The following is a 19,374-nucleotide window of genomic DNA, read 5'->3' on the forward strand; positions in this document are numbered from 1 at the left end:
ATCAATAGAAACAGGATGCACCGGAGCTCAATTGCAAGTCTCATAGCAAAGGGTCTGAATACTTAAGTAAATAAGGTATTTCTGTTTTTAATACATTAATCTAAATTCTATAAAACAGTTTTAGCTTTGTCATTATGGGGTATTGTGTGTAGATTTCTGAAGAAAAAAAAATATTTAATCCATTTTAGAATAAGGCTGTAACGAAAGGTGGAAAAAGTCAAGGGCTCTGAATACTTTTCGAAGGGACTGTAAATGAGATATTTCTGTATTTCAATTACTATAAATGTACAAATCTAAAAACATGTTTTCACTTTGTTATAATAGGGTATTGCGTGTAGATGGGTGAGAAAACATTATGTCATCCATTTGAATTCAGGCTGTAACACAACATAATGTGGAATATGTCAAGGGGTATGAATACTTTCTGAAAGCACTCAATTTAGTCTCTTGCACATGTGTGAGCTTTTCCACCAGTTTCAAAACTGGCAATATACTAATGTCATGTAATGTCAACCCATCCAACAGCTACAATGACATTTTCAGAAACGGTTACATTACCTTTTTACTTGTTAAATGTGGATGTTTATCTACCTTCGTTGACTGCAATAACTGAAGTCTCTGGATAAAAGGGTCTGCTAAATGACCAAAATGTACAGTTGCAAAACATGGTGACCTTCAACGCTGCAGAAATGTTTTGGTACCCTTCCCAAGATGTATGCCTCGACACAATCCTATTATTCTAATAGCTCCACCCCACAAAACTAAGTCATCTGAACAGCAGTTATGTTGTTTCCAATTGATTAGATTTTTTTGGTTGTGAATTTCTAATTTGATTATACACAATCTTTATTGATTCAACTTAGTTACATACTGTAAGTATAGACAAGACAAGTTGTTGTTGAACTTAATTTCCAATCAACACAACTTGTTGCTTCCGTAAATTTGATTGTGTAATTGTGTCCTGGGGGATTAAGTGGTGACTTGCAACGCCCAATTGATGAAAAGTTTAAGTAGAAGTATAATCAGTAGAAGTATAGAAGTATAATCAGAGTATAGTATAGAAGTATAATCAGGTGGTTCTTTCATTAGAACAGGGTGGTATACGTGACACATCGTGACCCACGTGACCCATCGCCACACTACCTAAAAGACAGAACGTTTGACAGTCACAGCTCTAACAAACAAGGTGTGTGTTCCGTTTTGCTTCAATGTTTGCTGCGTTGTGTGACGTTTTGTACGGAACGGCACATTCCCCTAAAACGGTGCACATAATTCTTCAACAGCCTTTGAGGTACGTTTGGTGGGTGTGGCCTGAACAATATGGGTGTGACTATTTGAAATCACAGAACTCGTGCAGCACACCATACGGCCACCATAAATCATTTTTTCCCCAACTGGTCGTTCAGTACAGAATCGTTTCCGTTGAATTCAGCGTTGCACACCTTTCCGTCATACTGAACGCACCCCAGTCAAACCCAAGTCAGCTCTAGTACGGTATTCATTGGAAAAAGAAAAGTACAAGAGCACACGCCGTCAGGTTGAAATGGTTTATTAGTTCAGGAATATCAGCGTGTTACAAATGTGATACAGGACCTTCTAAAATCAAAGAAGAAAATGTCAAAAGCCAAATGTCTGAACCCCTTTTAAAACACCACACAAGAAATAAAGAAAACAGCATCTCTACAAATAGTGAATTAGTCAAAACGCAGTAACAAAATATGTGGTTAGAACAAGCACAGAAGCATGGTTGGTTGTGTGTGTGTGTGTGTGTGTGTGTGTGTGTGTGTGTGTGTGTGTGTGTGTGTGTTCGCGTTGTTACTAAACTGACACTGGTCTCATTTGATGACTCAGTTGTCATGTGCGTCAGCTACTTCTTCTATTGGTAAATCAGCAGTGTATAAAAATATTTCAAAAAGGCCATCATTAAAGATTGGAAAAGCAAAATCAAGCTTTAGTTTAAATGACAAAGCCATGATGGGAGTGACCCTCTTTCTTTGAATAAGGCTTCAAACTGCATATCTTTAAATGTGTGTGGGAGTTAAAATGACAGTTTAAAATGGAAACAACTATTCAGAATCACCTTCTAAATCAAGTCAACCCAAAGTTTTCCAGTACCATCACCCATCCTGACCAGTAGGTCCAAGGTAGTGTTGAGATGATCAAAACAGTAGCTTCTTCTCAGAAAACAATACAACCTTTCAACAACAACAAAAAACTAAATTGCACTAAAGGTGTATTAAATGTTGGCATTCTTAAGACAAAAAGGAAAATATATACAGCACGAAAAATATTGTATGCAAAAGGCTTAATGTTGCTTTCGGCAACCCCCCCCCACCCAAATACTCCAGTCTTCACTGAAGACCCCCTGCCAAAATGGTTCCCCTGTCCCCTTCCTCCCACTCACCCACGGAACATCATGAAACACGATTATGTCACTAAGCCTGTTAGTTTGGGAAAGGTACCCCCCCCACCCCCATTGATCTCTGACCCTTCCTTAACCCTCAGGCGGAGGAGGAGAGGGCATCGGCGCAGTCGCTCCACTCATCCGTCTCGGGGTCGTAAACCTCCAGCGTGTTCAGGAAGTTGTTTCCGTCAAAGCCACCCATGGCGCAGATGAAATCACCCAGCACGGCGACACCCGCATTGCTGCGTGCCACGGTCATGCTACCGAGCATCCTCCACTCGTTGCGGGCTGGGTCGTACACCTCAACACAGCGCAGGGCATGGGAGCCATCAAACCCACCAACCACGAAAAGCTTCCCTAGAGACGGGAAGAGAAGGAGATAGCGACAAGGAGAGAGAAGGGTCAACACAAATCTGAGCAATGATTTGGATATTTCTGCCAAATTCCAAGGTCGCAACCAAAGCAAACTGTATCCCCACCCCAGTGAACCCATGACCCTATACACGGTAATCCCCAGTTTAGAGCAGACCATAGAACCAGAATGCTATATTTCTATGGAGAAGTGTCTTACCAGCGTAGACGGCCACCCCAGCCCCCCTGCGGGCCACGTTCATGGGGGAGATCAGGGTCCAGGTGTTGTTCTCGGGGTTGTAACGCTCCACTGTGTTCAGGCAGTTCCACGACTCGGCACCTCCAATCACGTACATGAAGCCATCTAGCTCACACACCGCAGCCTGGTGCCTCCCTAGGTGAACAGAGTTAACGCCACACTTGAATCACTTTTCACATTCACAGGCCAACTCAAAACTGTTCCGGTTCTTCACTGACACAGTACACGCAATAAATGATAAGCACCATTAGTAAAGGCTTCCATCCTGGTGACAAGACAAAGAAGTCCGTTACCTGGAACCTTTTCCTCAGTGTACACTATGAGAGGTATAGGTACAGTCTGTGTAGAGCAGAGGAGGCTGGTGACGGCCGGCCGCCCAACAACCTGCCCGCTTGACCCTATCCCCTCCTCTCTTCTCCAGACCATTTCCGGAGACCTTCTCCCTTACCTCACCTCGCTCATCAACTCATCCCTGACCGCTGGCTACGTCCCTTCCGTCTTCAAGAGAGCGAGAGTTGCACCCATTCTGAAAAAAACCTACACTCGATCCCTCCGATGTCAACAACTACAGACCAGTATCCCTTCTTTCTTTTCTCTCCAAAACTCTTGAACGTGCCGTCCTTGGCCAGCTCTACCGCTATCTCTCTCAGAATGACCTTCTTGATCCAAATCAGTCAGGTTTCAAGACTAGTCATTCAACTGAGACTGCTCTTCTCTGCATCACGGAGGCGCTCCGCACTGCTAAAGCTAACTCTCTCTCCTCTGCTCTCATCCTTCTAGACCTATCGGCTGCCTTCGATACTGTGAACCATCAGATCCTCCTCTCCACCCTCTCCGAGTTGGGCATCTCCGGCGCGGCCCACGCTTGGATTGCGTCCTACCTGACAGGTCGCTCCTACCAGGTGGCGTGGCGAGAATCTGTCTCCTCACCACGCTCTCTCACCACTGGTGTCCCCCAGGGCTCTGTTCTAGGCCCTCTCCTATTCTCGCTATACACCAAGTCACTTGACTCTGTCATAACCTCACATGGTCTCTCCTATCATTGCTATGCAGACGAAACACAATTAATCTTCTCCTTTCCCCCTTCTGATGACCAGGTGGCGAATCGCATCTCTGCATGTCTGGCAGACATATCAGTGTGGATGACGGATCACCACCTCAAGCTGAACCTCGGCAAGACGGAGCTGCTCTTCCTCCCGGGGAAGGACTGCCCGTTCCATGATCTCGCCATCACGGTTGACAACTCCATTGTGTCCTCCTCCCAGAGCGCTAAGAACCTTGGCGTGATCCTGGACAACACCCTGTCGTTCTCAACTAACATCAAGGCAGTGGCCCGTTCCTGTAGGTTCATGCTCTACAACTTCCGCAGAGTACGACCCTGCCTCACACAGGAAGCGGCGCAGGTCCTAATCCAGGCACTTGTCATCTCCCGTCTGGATTACTGCAACTCGCTGTTGGCTGGGCTCCCTGCCTGTGCCATTAAACCCCTACAACTCATCCAGAACGCCGCAGCCCGTCTGGTGTTCAACCTTCCCAAGTTCTCTCACGTCACCGCGCTCCTCCGCTCTCTCCACTGGCTTCCAGTTGAAGCTCGCATCCGCTACAAGACCATGGTGCTTGCCTACGGAGCTGTGAGGGGAACGGCACCTCAGTACCTCCAGGCTCTGATCAGGCCCTACACCCAAACAAGGGCACTGCGTTCATCCACCTCTGGCCTGCTCGCCTCCCTACCACTGAGGAAGTACAGTTCCCGCTCAGCCCAGTCAAAACTGTTCGCTGCTCTGGCCCCCAATGGTGGAACAAACTCCCTCACGACGCCAGGACAGCGGAGTCAATCACCACCTTCCGGAGACACCTGAAACCCCACCTCTTTAAGGAATACCTAGGATAGGATAAGTAATCCTTCTCACCCCCCAAAAGATTTAGATGCACTATTGTAAAGTGGCTGTTCTACTGGATGTCATAAGGTGAATGCACCAATTTGTAAGTCGCTGTGGATAAGAGCGTCTGCTAAATGACTTAAATGTAAATGTGGGAGGAGCTTGAAGTGGACGGGTTCATTGTAATGGCCGGAATGGAGATACGAAACGGAGTAAAACGTGATTTCCATATGCGTGATGTTTCACAACGTTCCATTTATTCCATTCCAGCCATTACAATGAGCCCGTCCTCCTATAGCTCCGTAGTATATGTGTGGTATAGGTGCTTACTGATGTTGAGGGGAGCACAGTTTTTCCAGGTCTTGGTCACAGGGTCAAAAGCGTCACAGTTCTTCAGGCCTTTCTGCCCACAGGGGTCTGACCCTCCCACCACAAACAGCTTGTTGTTCAATGAGCAGACACCTGCGTTGCAGCGGTTGGTCCGGAGCTCGGGCACCTGAGCCCACGTGTCAGTGTGCGGATCGTAAGTCTCCCCACAGCTCAGCTCGTCCGAATGGCCGTTGGAGCCGCCCATCACGTACAGCTGACCCTATGAGAGATGAGAGGAGACAGAGGGACAGGTCAGAGACAGAGGGACAGGTCAGACAAGCACCTGTCAGTCCTATGAAATTAGGGGTCAACGGTCAGGGTCGTACCATAAGCACTGCCATCTGGAAGCGAGCCCTGGGAGTCCGCATGGGAGCGGTGAAGGTCCAGCAGTCGTCTTTGGGATCGTAACACTCCACCGTCCTCAGGCACTCCTCTCGGTTATACCCTCCTAGAGACGGAAAATACACAGAGGACACCAGGTCAGCCTGGGTCTACAGAACCCTTAATATGAGCATACAGCTCACACAGAGGACACCAGGTCAGTCTGGGCCTACAGAACCCTTAATATGAGCATACAGCTCACACAGAGGACACCAGGTCAGTCTGGGTCTACATAACCCTTAATATGAGTATACAGCTCACACAGAGGACACCAGGTCAGTCTGGGTCTACAGAACCCTTAATATGAGCATACAGCTCACACAGAGGACACCAGGTCAGTCTGGGCCTACAGAACCCTTAATATGAGCATACAGCTCACACAGAGGACACCAGGTCAGCCTGGGTCTACAGAACCCTTAATATGAGCATACAGCTCACACAGAGGACACCAGGTCAGTCTGGGCCTACAGAACCCTTAATATGAGCATACAGCTCACACAGAGGACATCAGGTCAGTCTGGGCCTACAGAACCCGTAATATGAGCATACAGCTCACACAGAGGACACCAGGTCAACCTGGGCCTACAGAACCCTTAATATGAGCATACAGCTCACACAGAGGACACCAGGTCAGTCTGGGCCTACAGAACCCTTAATATGAGCATACAGCTCACACAGAGGACACCAGGTCAGTCTGGGCCTACAGAACCCTTAATATGAGCATATAGCTCACGCAGAGGACACCAGGTCAGTCTGGGTCTACAGAACCCTTAATATGAGCATACAGCTCACACAGAGGACACCAGCTCAACCTGGGCCTACAGAACCCTTAATATGAGCATACAGCTCACACAGAGGACACCAGGCCAATCTGGGCCTACAGAACCCTTAATATGAGCATTCAGCTCACACAGAGGACACCAGGTCAGTCTGGGCCTACAGAACCCTTAATATGAGCATACAGCTCACACAGAGGACACCAGGTCAGTCTGGGCCTACAGAACCCTTAATATGAGCATTCAGCTCACACAGAGGACACCAGGTCAGTCTGGGTCTACAGAACCCTTAATATGAGCATACAGCTCACACAGAGGACACCAGGTCAGTCTGGGCCCACAGAACCCTTAATATGAGCATACAGCTCAAACAGAAGACACCAGGTCAGTCTGGGTCTACAGAACCCTTAATATGAGCATACAGCTCACACAGAGGACACCAGGTCAGCCTGGGTCTACAGAACCCTTAATATGAGCATACAGCTCACACAGAGGACACCAGGTCAGTCTGGGTCTACAGAACCCTTAATATGAGCATACAGCTCACACAGAGGACACCAGGTCAGTCTGGGTCTACAGAACCCTTAATATGAGCATACAGCTCACACAGAGGACACCAGGTCAGTCTGGGTCTACAGAACCCTTAATATGAGCATACAGCTCACACAGAGGACACCAGGTCAGTCTGGGTCTACAGAACCCTTAATATGAGCATACAGCTCACACAGAGGACACCAGGTCAGTCTGGGTCTACAGAACCCTTAATATGAGCATACAGCTCACACAGAGGACATCAGGTCAGTCTGGGCCTACAGAACCCTTAATATGAGCATACAGCTCAAACAGAAGACACCAGGTCAGTCTGGGCCTACAGAACCCTTAATATGAGCATTCAGCTCACACAGAGGACACCAGGTCAGTCTGGGTCTACAGAACCCTTAATATGAGCATACAGCTCACACAGAGGACACCAGGTCAGTCTGGGCCTACAGAACCCTTAATATGAGTATACAGCTCACACAGAGGACACCAGGTCAGTCTGGGTCTACAGAACCCTTAATATGAGCATACAGCTCACACAGAGGACACCAGGTAAGTCTGGGTCTACAGAACCCTTAATATGAGCATACAGCTCACACAGAGGACACCAGGTCAGTCTGGGTCTACAGAACCCTTAATATGAGCATACAGCTCACACAGAGGACACCAGGCCAATCTGGGCCTACAGAACCCTTAATATGAGCATACAGCTCAAACAGAAGACACCAGGTCAGTCTGGGCCTACAGAACCCTTAATATGAGCATACAGCTCACACAGAAGACACCAGGTCAGTCTGGGCCTAGAGAACCCTTAATATGAGCATATAGCTCAAACAGAAGACACCAGGCCAGTCTGGGCCTACAGAACCCTTAATATGAGCATACAGCTCACACAGAAGACACCAGGTCAGTCTGGGCCTAGAGAACCCTTAATATGAGCATATAGCTCAAACAGAAGACACCAGGTCAGTCTGGGCCTAGAGAACCCTTAATATGAGCATATAGCTCAAACAGAAGACACCAGGTCAGTCTGGGCCTAGAGAACCCTTAATATGAGCATATAGCTCAAACAGAAGACACCAGGTCAGTCTGGGCCTAGAGAACCCTTAATATGAGCATATAGCTCAAACAGAAGACACCAGGTCAGTCTGGGCCTAGAGAACCCTTAATATGAGCATATAGCTCAAACAGAAGACACCAGGTCAGTCTGGGCCTAGATAAGCCTTTATATGAGCTTACAGAGCAAACATATTTGTATACAACTTGATTGGAGTCCACCTGTGGTAAATTCAATTGATTAAACATGATTTGGAAAGGCACACATCTGTGTATATAAAGGTCCCATCGTTGTCAGAGCAAAAACCAAGCCATGAGGTTGAAGGAATTGCCCGTAGAGCTCCGAGACAGGATTGTGTCGAGGCGCAGATCTAGGGAAGGGTACCCAAAAATTTCAGCAGCATGCCCTAGAACACAGTGGCCTCCATCATTCTTAAATGGAATAAGTTTGGAACCACAAAGACTCTTCCTAGAACTGGCCGCCCGGCCAAACTGAGAAATCGGGAAGAACGGCATTGGTCAGGGAGGTGACCAAGAACCCGATGGTCACTCTGACAGAGCTCCAGAGTTCCTCTGTGGAGATGGGAGAACCTTACAGAAGGACAACCATCTGTGCAGCACTCCACCAATCAGACCTTTATGGTAGAGTGGCCAGACAGAAGCCACTCCTCAGTAAAAGGCACATAACAGCCCGCTTGGAGTTTGCCAAAAGGCACCTAAAGTACTCAGACGATGAGAAACAAGATTATCTGGTCTGATGAAACCAAGATTGAACTCTCTGGCCTGAATGCCAAGCGTCACGTCTGGAGGAAACCTGGCACCATTGCTACGATGAAGTATTGTGGTGGCAGCATCATGCTGTGGGCATGTTTTTCAGCGGCAGGGACTGGGAGACTAGTCAGGATTGAGGGAAAGATGAATGGAGCAAAGTACAGGGAGATCCTTGATGAAAACCTGATCCAGATCGCTCAGGGCCTCAGACTGGGGCAAAAGTTCACCTTCCAAAGGGACAACGACCCTAAGCACACATCCAAAACAACACAGGAGTGACTTCGGAACAAGTCTCTGAATGTCCTTGAGTGGCCCTGCCAGAGCCTGGACTTGAACCCGATCTAATATCTCTGGAGAGACCGGAAAATACCTGTGCTCCCCATCCAACCTGACAGAGCTTGAGAGGATCTGCAGTGAAGAATGGGAGAAAGTCCCCAAATACAGGTGTGCTAAGCTTGTAGCATCATACCCAAGAATACTTGAGCCTGTAATTGCTGCAAAAGATGCTTCAACAATGTACTGAGTAAAGGGTCTGAATACTTATGTAAATATCCATTTTTTAAATATATATATTTTATTTTTATAAAAACATATTATTGTAGCAAACATTTCTAAAAATCTGGGATATTGGGATATTGTGTGTTGATTGATGAGGGAAAAAAACTATTTAAACAATTGTAGAATAAGGCTGCAACATAACAAAATGTGGAAAAGTCAAGGGGTCTGAATAATTTCCGAATGCACTGTAGATGACATGGTGACATTAGTTGTGAGTGACAGGACAGGGCTGATTTGAAGGATCCGAGACTGGGGACCGGTCAGTACCAGTCTCCAGATAGAGGCTCAGTGGCTGGTTAACTAATAGCTCTATCTTGCTGTGAAGAGATTATATCTTAATGAGAATAACCTGTATAAATAAAAGGTTAAATTGACAATGGTTAAAATCTCCGTACCTGCAGCGATGAGCCTGCCGTGCAGGGTGGCAGTGCCCAGGCCAGAGCGGGCATAGTGCATGGTGGTCAACGGGTGTTCCTCCAGCTCCTCAGGCTGGGCCTCGAAGCTGAGGCTCTTCATCAGACAGGGTGTGGCAGAGGGAGAGCTCTGGGGAGAGCTACGGCCATGCAGGAAGATCACACACAACACTCCATCCAGCACAGCCAGACACAGGTAAGTGTTGTCTGTGGAGAGAGAGAGAGGAGGGGGAGAGAGGAGAGGGAGCGAGACAGAGAGAGAGACAGAGAGAGGGGGGAGGGAGAGAGAGAGAAGAGGGGTACAGAGGAGATAGAGGGGGGAGGTTAGAGAGAGCGAGAAGAGGGGGAGAGAGAGAGAGAAGAGGGGTAGAGAGGAGAGAGAGGAGGGGGGAGGTTAGAGAGGGAGAGAAGAGGGGGAGAGAGAGAAGGGTGAGAGAGAGAGGAAGGGGAAAGAGAGGGGGAGGGAGGGAGTGCCATGAGTGGAGGTGATGGTAATAACTAAAGTCAAAAACAAAGTTCTTATGCTATTCATACACATTATGTTATACACCTGCTACGTTAATGTTTTAAGTATCCTGATATTCATGTTATTAAGGTGCTATCACTCTGATGTTAGTACACCTGCGCCGTAGTCTCACTGGAGATGGACCTGATCTGAGCATGATGGCGACTATGTACTGTGGAAATACACTGAAGGGAACTCTGTTAAACTGGAATCTAGTTGTTGTCATTTTGAGTTAACACACCCACTCCTCCGTTAAGTCTTCAAACATCCGACACACACACACACACACACACACACACACACACACACACACACACACACACACACACACACACACACACACACACACACACACACACACACACTTACTGGTGGTCTTCTCGGAGGCAATATACTTCCACTCTCTCCTGCAGGGTGTGTTGGAGGAGGAGCCGGGGGGCGAGGTGCTGCCGGAGGAGCTGGAGCTCAGCTGTCTCTGGGTGTTGCTGTTCTCACGAAGGGGCTTTTTCTGCAACAGCACAACCAATGCAGATACAGTACAGAAACCCAGCCAGAGGGAAGATTCACATAATCTCCTACAGGCTACAACACCAGTTGGCTGCAGAGCACACACTCTACAAGCGGGCCTGAAATGGACTAATCCTGGCTTTGAACCCGGCCTAGAACTACACCCAACAGTCTTTTAGCAGTGCCGAGTAGTCCCCCAGAAACAGTTCAAACCAATCTGCAACCCATTTAAACCATCTAAACAAGCTGAAAGACGGCACAGACACAGGGTAGACTTGACCAACGAAGAAGCAGCTACATACTCAAAACACACAAAACATTTTGTGATCAGAACCCAATCTCCAAAAGACTAGACTCAATTGATCTGAGAACCAGTCTAGTGTGCAACGGAGCTACCCAAGCAGGTGTAGTGTTCCTAGGTTTTACACACTAACCGGCTGTACCCTTCTTGCCAGGCTACATAAGGTGGATAGAGGCCAGGTTGGGCCAAGTGGAACAGAGTTAGCCCAGGATAGGGGCGGGTTGTGTACCTGCACAAACTGGATGTGGTCCTCTGCACCAACACCAAACACCCCATGTTCCTCAATGATGAGAGCGCCATCGAGCAGCTTGTGGTCGGCTGAATAGTACAGCGTTTGCACCTGCAAGACACACAGCGACACAACACCCATGTGGCAGGCTGTCTCCATGGCAACACACAGCAAAGCAGCACCCCGGGCAACACAGGAGGGAGGGGGAAGAGGGTGAGGAAGGTTCCGGTTGGTCTGTCGTCACCGGTAGGAGCCAAGGCCTCTTTATCAACATGGACACACAGTTGAAGGAACGCAGGTGGTTACAGTGACTGCAGGGACATACACAACATCTGCAGGTGCTGCTCCTGTGCAGACCCTTCCCTTCATAACATCTAAAAAAGGAGGAGGGGGGAGTTGGTAAAGATGAAGCATCTGGAAACGTCTTCAGTCCTCATGACCTCAATGCTTGGAAAACCCACGGTTGGCTGAGGAAGTTGGTCATTATAATTGCATGGAAAAGGGCACTGCAGCTTCTGATGTAAATCCATGAGTTATGATTACGTGGAAGACAAAGCTTTTACATACATTATTGTTTCATACAAATAGTTCATAAATAAAACATGAAATTAGAGACATTTTCAAACAAAATGACAGTGGGCATTGAGATAGTGTAGAATAGAATATGCTTGAGCAGAGAACCATTTCAAAAGCTTCTTTACGGTTATGGTTAAATGGCCGGCATTCTGCCCTTGCCTACTTAAAGGACATCTCTTGGTTCTAAAAATGGGTTAATATTAAACTCTTCATTGAATAGTGAATCATGAAGGGAGTACCGAGTATGGGGGGGGGTGCAATCATGGTTATGTGCTATGCAGATGGTATTTTCCGTGGTTATGGGTTTCTGTACGTGGATATGGGTTTCTGTGAGTAGGTATGGGTTTCTGTGAGTGGATATGGGTTTCTGTGAGTGGATATGGGTTTCTGTGAGTGGATATGGGTTTCTGTGAGTGGATATGGGTTTCTGTGAGTGGATATTGGTTTCTGTGAGTGGATATGGGTTTCTGTGAGTGGGTATGGGTTTCTGTGAGTGGGTATGGATTTCTGTGAGTGGATATGGGTTTCTGTGAGTGGGTATGGGTTTCTGTGAGTGGGTATGGGTTTCTGTGAGTGGGTATGGGTTTCTGTGAGTGGATATGGGTTTCTGTGAGTGGGTATGGGTTTCTGTGAGTGGATATGGGTTTTTGTGAGTGGATATGGGTTTCTGTGAGTGGATATGGGTTTCTGTGAGTGGATATGGGTTTCTGTGAGTGGGTATGGGTTTCTGTGAGTGGGTATGGGTTTCTGTGAGTGGATATGGGTTTCTGTGAGTGGATATGGGTTTCTGTGAGTGGATATGGGTTTCTGTGAGTGGATATGGGTTTCTGTGAGTGGGTATGGGTTTCTGTGAGTGGATATGGGTTTCTGTGAGTGGATATGGGTTTCTGTGAGTGGATATGGGTTTTTGTGAGTGGATATGGGTTTCTGTGAGTGGATATGGGTTTCTGTGAGTGGATATGGGTTTCTGTGAGTGGATATGGGTTTCTGTGAGTGGATATGGGTTTCTGTGAGTGGATATGGGTTTTTGTGAGTGGATATGGGTTTCTGTGAGTGGATATGGGTTTCTGTGAGTGGATATGGGTTGTTAGTGGAATGTAAGTCAATTAAGTTGTATGCATACTTTACAAAATGTAAATATGTGTAAGCTAAGTAGGCCTGTGTGTGTGTGTGTGTGTGTGTGTGTGTGTGTGTGTGTGTGTGTGTGTGTGTGTGTGTGTGTGTGTGTGTGTGTGTGTGGTGTGTGTGTGTGTGTGTAGACAGATGGGAGCACAGTGTTGCTTTGGCTGTAGAAAGAGAAAGAGGGGGGCTCCTCCTATCCTCCCTCTGTTCTCTCTGTTTCTCCCTGACTCATTACCCTGGCGGCTCAGTCTTGGCTCTTCAGTCTGCTCTCCTGCTGCTGTTAATAAACCTGGAGGAGAGACAAATCAACGGGGAGGAACATTCGTTAGTACTGGAGCGCTCGCTGACACACACACGCACACACCTGCTCAGAAAGAGAAGGGGATCAGTGGGACAGAACAGAGTGAGGGCCCTGCTCACATCTTTCAATGCAAAAGAGAATAGAGCAAAAGTCAAGACACTGTAGGTGGATCCAACTGATCACTAAAACAGAACAGCAACACAGGTCTATCTCTGCTCACCTCTAGTTTGATGTATGGCCAGGTACACTGTACTGCAGAACTAAACATTAGGAAAGAAAATGAGAAAAAAGGAAAGAACAAAAAAGAACCACCAAACAGTCCTAACACAGCGTGCCACGACGTCGGGTTTGGATCAGTGCCTTAAGTCGTCCGCATGCTTCCCATTTTGTTCGTGTTGGACTTTGGGGGGAAAACTTGGGCTGTTCGGGCACACCATTTTTCCCCCTCTCTCTCTCTCCCGAGGCTAGCCGAAGTCGGAAGCCGAAGTCTACGTCCCCTCGTTTAGCGATTGGTCAATAGTAGGGATTCTTCAATAAAGTGTCTGTTGTCATTTAACGAGAGATGACTCGCCCTCATGCACATTCTTTCACTTGAGAAAGCGCCTCCCGAGTCAGGTGCAAAATTGCGAGACAAAGATATCCTCAACAAAAATGTCAAAATTAATGACAGATTTCTTGAGTCGTCATAGATTAATTCAGACTATTTTGATGAAGTGTATACTGGCTACGGGGTCTCAAAATAGACAGTACTATTGACACTTTTTTCTCATTTTTCAAGTGAAGGTCTTTTAAGGGAGTATGAGAGCACAGGGAGTATGAGCGGTGCTCAGCGCCAGCTGACCTGAAGCATGCGGATGCCTTTAACGACTTGCTAAAGGAAAACGAGAGAGGGAGGGAAGGCGGGGAGGGTTATGTGGTGGATTAGTGCAAGCTAAACTCCTGCTACAGTACTGACCTCCTCCATCAGTCTATCCAGTTGACCTCCGTTCTCCCACAAACTGCGCTGGACCCAGTTGAGCACCTTGTTGTAGAGCTTGCCATTGCTGGGCAGGCTCAGGCTGTCTTCCAGCATTACTTCTAACTGTAGACAGACACAAGAGGAGACCAGTCAAAAATAGGTTAGAAAAAGCCATCTAGGATCAACCATGGCTAGGGTGTGCTTCGTTCATACCACAAATCACAAGACACTGAATCATTATTGAACCATCATAGTCTAGCTGTTACAAAGAAATGTTGTGTTTCACCTCAAACTAGAGACCAATCAAAACCAGTAACTGGGAATTCCAAAGTACATTCTGCAGCACCGAAGGTAATACACTATCTAGGGTTGTGACAGTCAATGGAATTTTCAAAGACGGTTATTGGCCAGACAAATGACAGCAGTCACCGTAATAACTGTTTTTGTTGTTTTAACTTCTTTGGGACTGGGGGGCAGTATTGAGTAGCTTGGATAAAAAGGTGCCCAGAGTAAACTGTCTGCTTCTCAGGCCTAAAAGCCTAGAATATTCATATAATTAGTAGATTTGGATAGAAAACACTCTGAGGTTTCTAAAACGGTTTGAACGATGTATGTGAGTATAACAGAACTCATATGGCACGCAAAAACCTGAGAAAAAATCCAACCAGGAAGTGGGAAATCTGAGGTTTGTAGTTTTTCAAGTCATTGCCTTTCGAATATACAGTGTCTATGGGGTCATATTGCAGGCTTCCACTAGATGTCAACAGTTTTTAGAACCTTGTTTGAGGCTTCTACTGTGAAGGAGGGGGGAATGAGAGCTGATTGAGTCAGGTGTCTGGCAGAGTGCCATGAGCTCAGTCTTGCGCACTCCCGTGAGTTAGCTTTGCATATCTACAGACAAAGAAATTCTCCGGTTGAAATATTATTGAAGGTTTATGATAAAAAAAAATCCTAAAGATTGATTCTATACTTCGTTTGACATGTTTCTACGAACTGTAATAGGACTTTTCGTCTGAACTTTCGCCTGGACTTGCCCGTGCCTCCTGAGTTTGGATTTGTGCACTAAACGTGCAAACAAAAAGGAGGTATTTGGACGTAAATTATGGACTTTATTGAACAAAACAAACATGTATTGTGGAACTGGGATTCCTGTGAGTGCTTTCTGATGAAGATTATCAAGGGTAAGTGAATATTTATAATGCTATTTCTGACTTCTGTTGACTCCACAACATGGCGCATATCTGCATGGCTTGTTTTCGTGTCTGAGCGCCGTACTCAGATTATTGCACGCCGTGCTTTTTCTGTAAAGTGTTTTTATGAGTATTTCTGTAAATTGATGTGGCTCTCTGCAAAATCACCGGATGTTTTGGAACTACTGAACATAACGCGCCAATGTAAACTGAGATTTCTGGATATAAATACGAACTTTATCGAACAAAACATACATGTATTGTGTAACATGAAGTCATATGAGTGTCATCTGATGAAGATCATCAAAGGTTAGTGATTCATTTTACCTCTTTCTGCTTTTTGTGACTCCTCTATTTGGCTGGAAAAATGGCTGTGTTTTTCTGTGACCTAACATATTCGTTTGGTGTGCTTCCGTCGTAAAGCCATTTTGAAATCGGACACGGTGGCTGGATGTACAAGTTTATCTTTAAAATGGTGTAAAATACTTGTATGTTTGAAGAATTTGTATTATGTGGTTTCTGTTGTTTTGAATTTGGCGCCCTGCAATTTCACTGGCTGTTGGCGAGGTGGGACGCTACCGTCCCACATATCCCAGAGAGGTTAAGATGCACATTTTCTCTCCTCCTCCGCTCCTGGTCGCATGTGCGCCATAGAAATAGAATAGATAGAACGGGAATCCCCATTCGAGTCAATGATGCCATAATGGGTGGGCTGGCACCCATTGCGATTGTACCCATAGGAGTAAAGCAGGAAGTAAAAGCATGAAGTGTACCCATCAATCTGTGCTGTGATTTGGTGATTCAACTCAACTGACATTACAAAAATAACATAATTTGAATGAACATTCTACATTACCATGGAAGTTATTGTATCACAATATCCGGCAGCCATTGCGAGTGTAGCCATGAGTTTACCAGTCAAATTGGCAGGGTTAGAGGTTCCAGGACTGTTTTATTAATTATATTTCTATGTGTGTTGCTGCAGCACGGAGGTGTTGCCTAGGGAAATGGAGACTCGTTTGCTACATGTCACGTTCTGACCTTAGTTCCTTTGTTTTAGTATGGTCAGGGCGTGAGTTGGGGTGGGCAGTCCATGTTGGTTTTTGAGTTCGGCCTAGTATGGTTCTCAATCAGAGGCAGCTGACAATTGTTGTCCCTGATTGAGAATCATACTTGGATAGCCTGGTTTTCACTTTTGGTTTGTGGGTGTTTGTTTTCCGTGTGAGTGTTTGGTCCACACGGTACTGTTTCGGTTTTCGTTTGTTCACTTTATTGTTTTGTATTTCAGTGTTCAGTTTGTTTCATTAACTATTACATCATGAACACTTACCACGCTGTGCTTTGGTCCTCACCTTCTTCCACCGACGACAACCCTTACACTACAACACCACGGTTATTTTATTTTCATGTCTGTCTTCATCCGTAACCGCTGGTTACACAGTCATTGTGCCAGCCCTAATAATAATGCAACTAACTGTATTTGAAAGCCCTGAGTAACAAGCTGCGTTAAACCCACATTAACCGATACTTCATCACAGATAATCTAAATTAACGCATTTTGAGCCAGGATCAAATACTGTTTCTGTGTAAAAGCAAAAATGGGAGCTAATGATTTAGATACAAATGTCCACCAAGACATTAAATAATTGTACATATTGGGTGAGATTCAGAGGAGGAACAATTCCCACTAAGATTATTTACCTATGTTTGTCCTCCAACGGTCATTAGAGCAATCAGTTGATGACTCCTAGACAAGATAAAGACCAGTATAACTACTGCAGCAAGGCTGCTCAACAGAGCAGGGACGATGAAACCGAAAATGACCAACACCGACATTGAGGGTTGGACATTAACACCCGCGACCCGTCAAATGAGAGTAGATTTTGTCATTGGTGGGTAAAGAAGGTCTATTTCTCCAGTCACGTTGGCAGGTGATCACACAGACCATTTGGGAACCGTTAAAAAATACAAATAAATCCAAAGGCCATATGTAGAAGTTAGTGGAATTGATAAGAAAGGCTACTAAAAGTCTGACTTGTCCTTGTGTTTCTTGGCTAATTATATTGTTTTGTTCACAACCTAACATTAGGTTGTTGTCAATGTTAGATTGAGTTTGCCGCAACGGTCTGCTGCTGGGAAGACATCAGTCAGATTTTTTTCATCACAGACAAGTGAGTGCCCAAGTTACCACGGTAACGGCCAGTCCCTCAAAGTGGCCGCTGAACATTTGTCTCAACTAATGATTGTGCTTGACTGAGCATGGATCACTCCTAAAAACTTTTATTTCTTATAATTAAAACACTAAAATATTCTGTTCTCCTCGATGTATTTGTGTGCCTCTACATTTCTACTTAGGAGCATATCATGTACTCCTTGTAAAACATGTCAGTGCAGAGCTCTGAACTATATTAATAAATTAGCTGTATCATTCAGCCTTTTGTGGCAGGGCAGGAACTTTGTTGATTCTTCATGCTCATTTGTAGAACTCCATCTGTTTTTAATATTGGATTTAAATGATTTATTTTAACATGTATTGGTTAAAGGACGCAGGTCACAAAAGTGTACCCCATTTCTTCTTACTAGTAATACATACAGTCATTTAGAAAAACAGAAAGCATGCTCATGTGTTTTTTTTTATGGTCTCAAAAAACATTTTTGTGTATGAGTGTCTGGTAGGTTTTTTAAATTTCTACCTGCCACAGTGGCTGGTGGACCAAAAAGGTCATTTCCCACCCTGCCGACATTACCTTCCTCTTTCCGAAGCATTTTGTCTACGGCGGTAATTTTGCTACACAACGTTCCTGTAGATCGTTCTAAAACCATTATTTGTTCAACAGTAATAGCCTATGCATTATGATGATTCCTGCTATGAAAGTATCTGCCTGTCCCTGTTTCCCTGTCTGCTGCTGTGTGAGCGATCCACTCTCACTCCCTCTCCCCACTGTGTGCACAGAGGTGGGAGAGATGCATACTGAGAAGAGAGATGCATTCTGATTGAGGGAAAAATAGTTTAACAGCTTTCTGTGAGTGTATCATTTATTTCTCACCTCTTAATATTGAGTTCATGCCACCACCTTACATCCGGAGTAGGCGGTAGTATGGTTTTTATTATAATATGGTTTTGATTAGAGTTTTGACATAAGCCAAAATGTACTGATAGATATGCAAAAAGATGTCGTAAAATACTGTGAAGAGCCCCAAAACAAAAATCGCCCAGCTCAACTGCTCAACCCAGCATCATAATATATCTTCTCATATTCATTTTAGGACGCTTTGCCATGTAAGAATCTAAAGAAAGTACAACTACATAAATCTTAATATTCTAATATTCTGTGCTTTCTCAAGTCCTCAGGGCCCACCAGTGCTTCCATTTATTTGATGTATCCCAACACCAGCACACCTGGTTTCTAAATGAATAGCAGATTGCTGATTAGTTGACTGTTCCTGGAGTTAGAATGGATCACATACTGTATGTACATGGACCGACAGGTGGACCCTGTAGACTGGGTTTAGAAAGTTTGCTGGGGACGGCTCACCTTGAGGCGGGGCAGTTTGAGGAAGTCCTCTTGCTCTGAGACCTCCAGCAGGTGTTCCTGGATGTAGGCGTCGATCTTGGCCAGCATGCGGCCATCTCCCATGCAGCTTGCAAAGTTACGGAAAGAGATGGCGGTCTGGGAATCCATCTTAGACAGCAGGTAGTCGCCACAGATCTGACCAATCAGAGATAAGTGTGAAACTCTGACCATTGGGACTGCATTAAAAACGTACAATATGGAGTATCAGTAATTGAAACAAGAGAAAGATCCTACCTGCTTGACTCGTTCCATCTTGAGCCTTTTGGCTGCAGAGTAGACCTCCTTAACCAATGCCTTATCCGCCTTCAACCTGACAGACAGCAGACAACCAGTAGTCAGTCAGACAGGTGAG

At 45.7% G+C, this 19,374-nt stretch overlaps 1 protein-coding gene and 1 long non-coding RNA gene across 6 annotated transcripts in view; one reads left to right on the forward strand and one right to left on the reverse strand.

The window, feature by feature from the left end:
* Positions 1 to 1,533: 1,533 nt before the first annotated feature.
* ivns1abpa (influenza virus NS1A binding protein a) overlaps positions 1,534 to 19,374 on the reverse strand; it is a 51,665-nt gene continuing 33,824 nt past the window's right edge. For both annotated transcript variants that reach the window (XM_052463774.1, XM_052463769.1), the window contains exons 5-14: positions 19,257 to 19,332; positions 18,984 to 19,157; positions 14,255 to 14,380; positions 11,301 to 11,411; positions 10,633 to 10,771; positions 9,741 to 9,965; positions 5,590 to 5,711; positions 5,225 to 5,483; positions 2,976 to 3,149; positions 1,534 to 2,761 (exon numbers count right to left, since the gene is read on the reverse strand). In XM_052463774.1, the coding sequence (XP_052319734.1) occupies positions 2,502 to 2,761; positions 2,976 to 3,149; positions 5,225 to 5,483; positions 5,590 to 5,711; positions 9,741 to 9,965; positions 10,633 to 10,771; positions 11,301 to 11,411; positions 14,255 to 14,380; positions 18,984 to 19,157; positions 19,257 to 19,332 (1,666 nt within the window). In that variant the 3' untranslated portion in view covers positions 1,534 to 2,501. The remainder of the gene's footprint in view (positions 2,762 to 2,975; positions 3,150 to 5,224; positions 5,484 to 5,589; positions 5,712 to 9,740; positions 9,966 to 10,632; positions 10,772 to 11,300; positions 11,412 to 14,254; positions 14,381 to 18,983; positions 19,158 to 19,256; positions 19,333 to 19,374) is intronic.
* Positions 5,718 to 8,911, forward strand: LOC127907630 (uncharacterized). Of its 4 annotated transcripts, none has more exons than XR_008065215.1 (3): positions 5,718 to 6,745; positions 6,923 to 7,158; positions 7,572 to 8,911. It is a non-coding gene; the product is annotated as an uncharacterized LOC127907630 (long non-coding RNA). The 4 variants fall into 4 exon arrangements; XR_008065211.1 differs by having other exon boundaries at positions 6,923 to 7,512; positions 7,572 to 7,658; XR_008065213.1 differs by having other exon boundaries at positions 6,923 to 7,394; positions 7,572 to 7,658.

This window comes from Oncorhynchus keta, chromosome 1 (genome assembly GCF_023373465.1).
Source record: "Oncorhynchus keta strain PuntledgeMale-10-30-2019 chromosome 1, Oket_V2, whole genome shotgun sequence".
NCBI classification, from domain to species: Eukaryota; Metazoa; Chordata; class Actinopteri; order Salmoniformes; family Salmonidae; genus Oncorhynchus; species Oncorhynchus keta.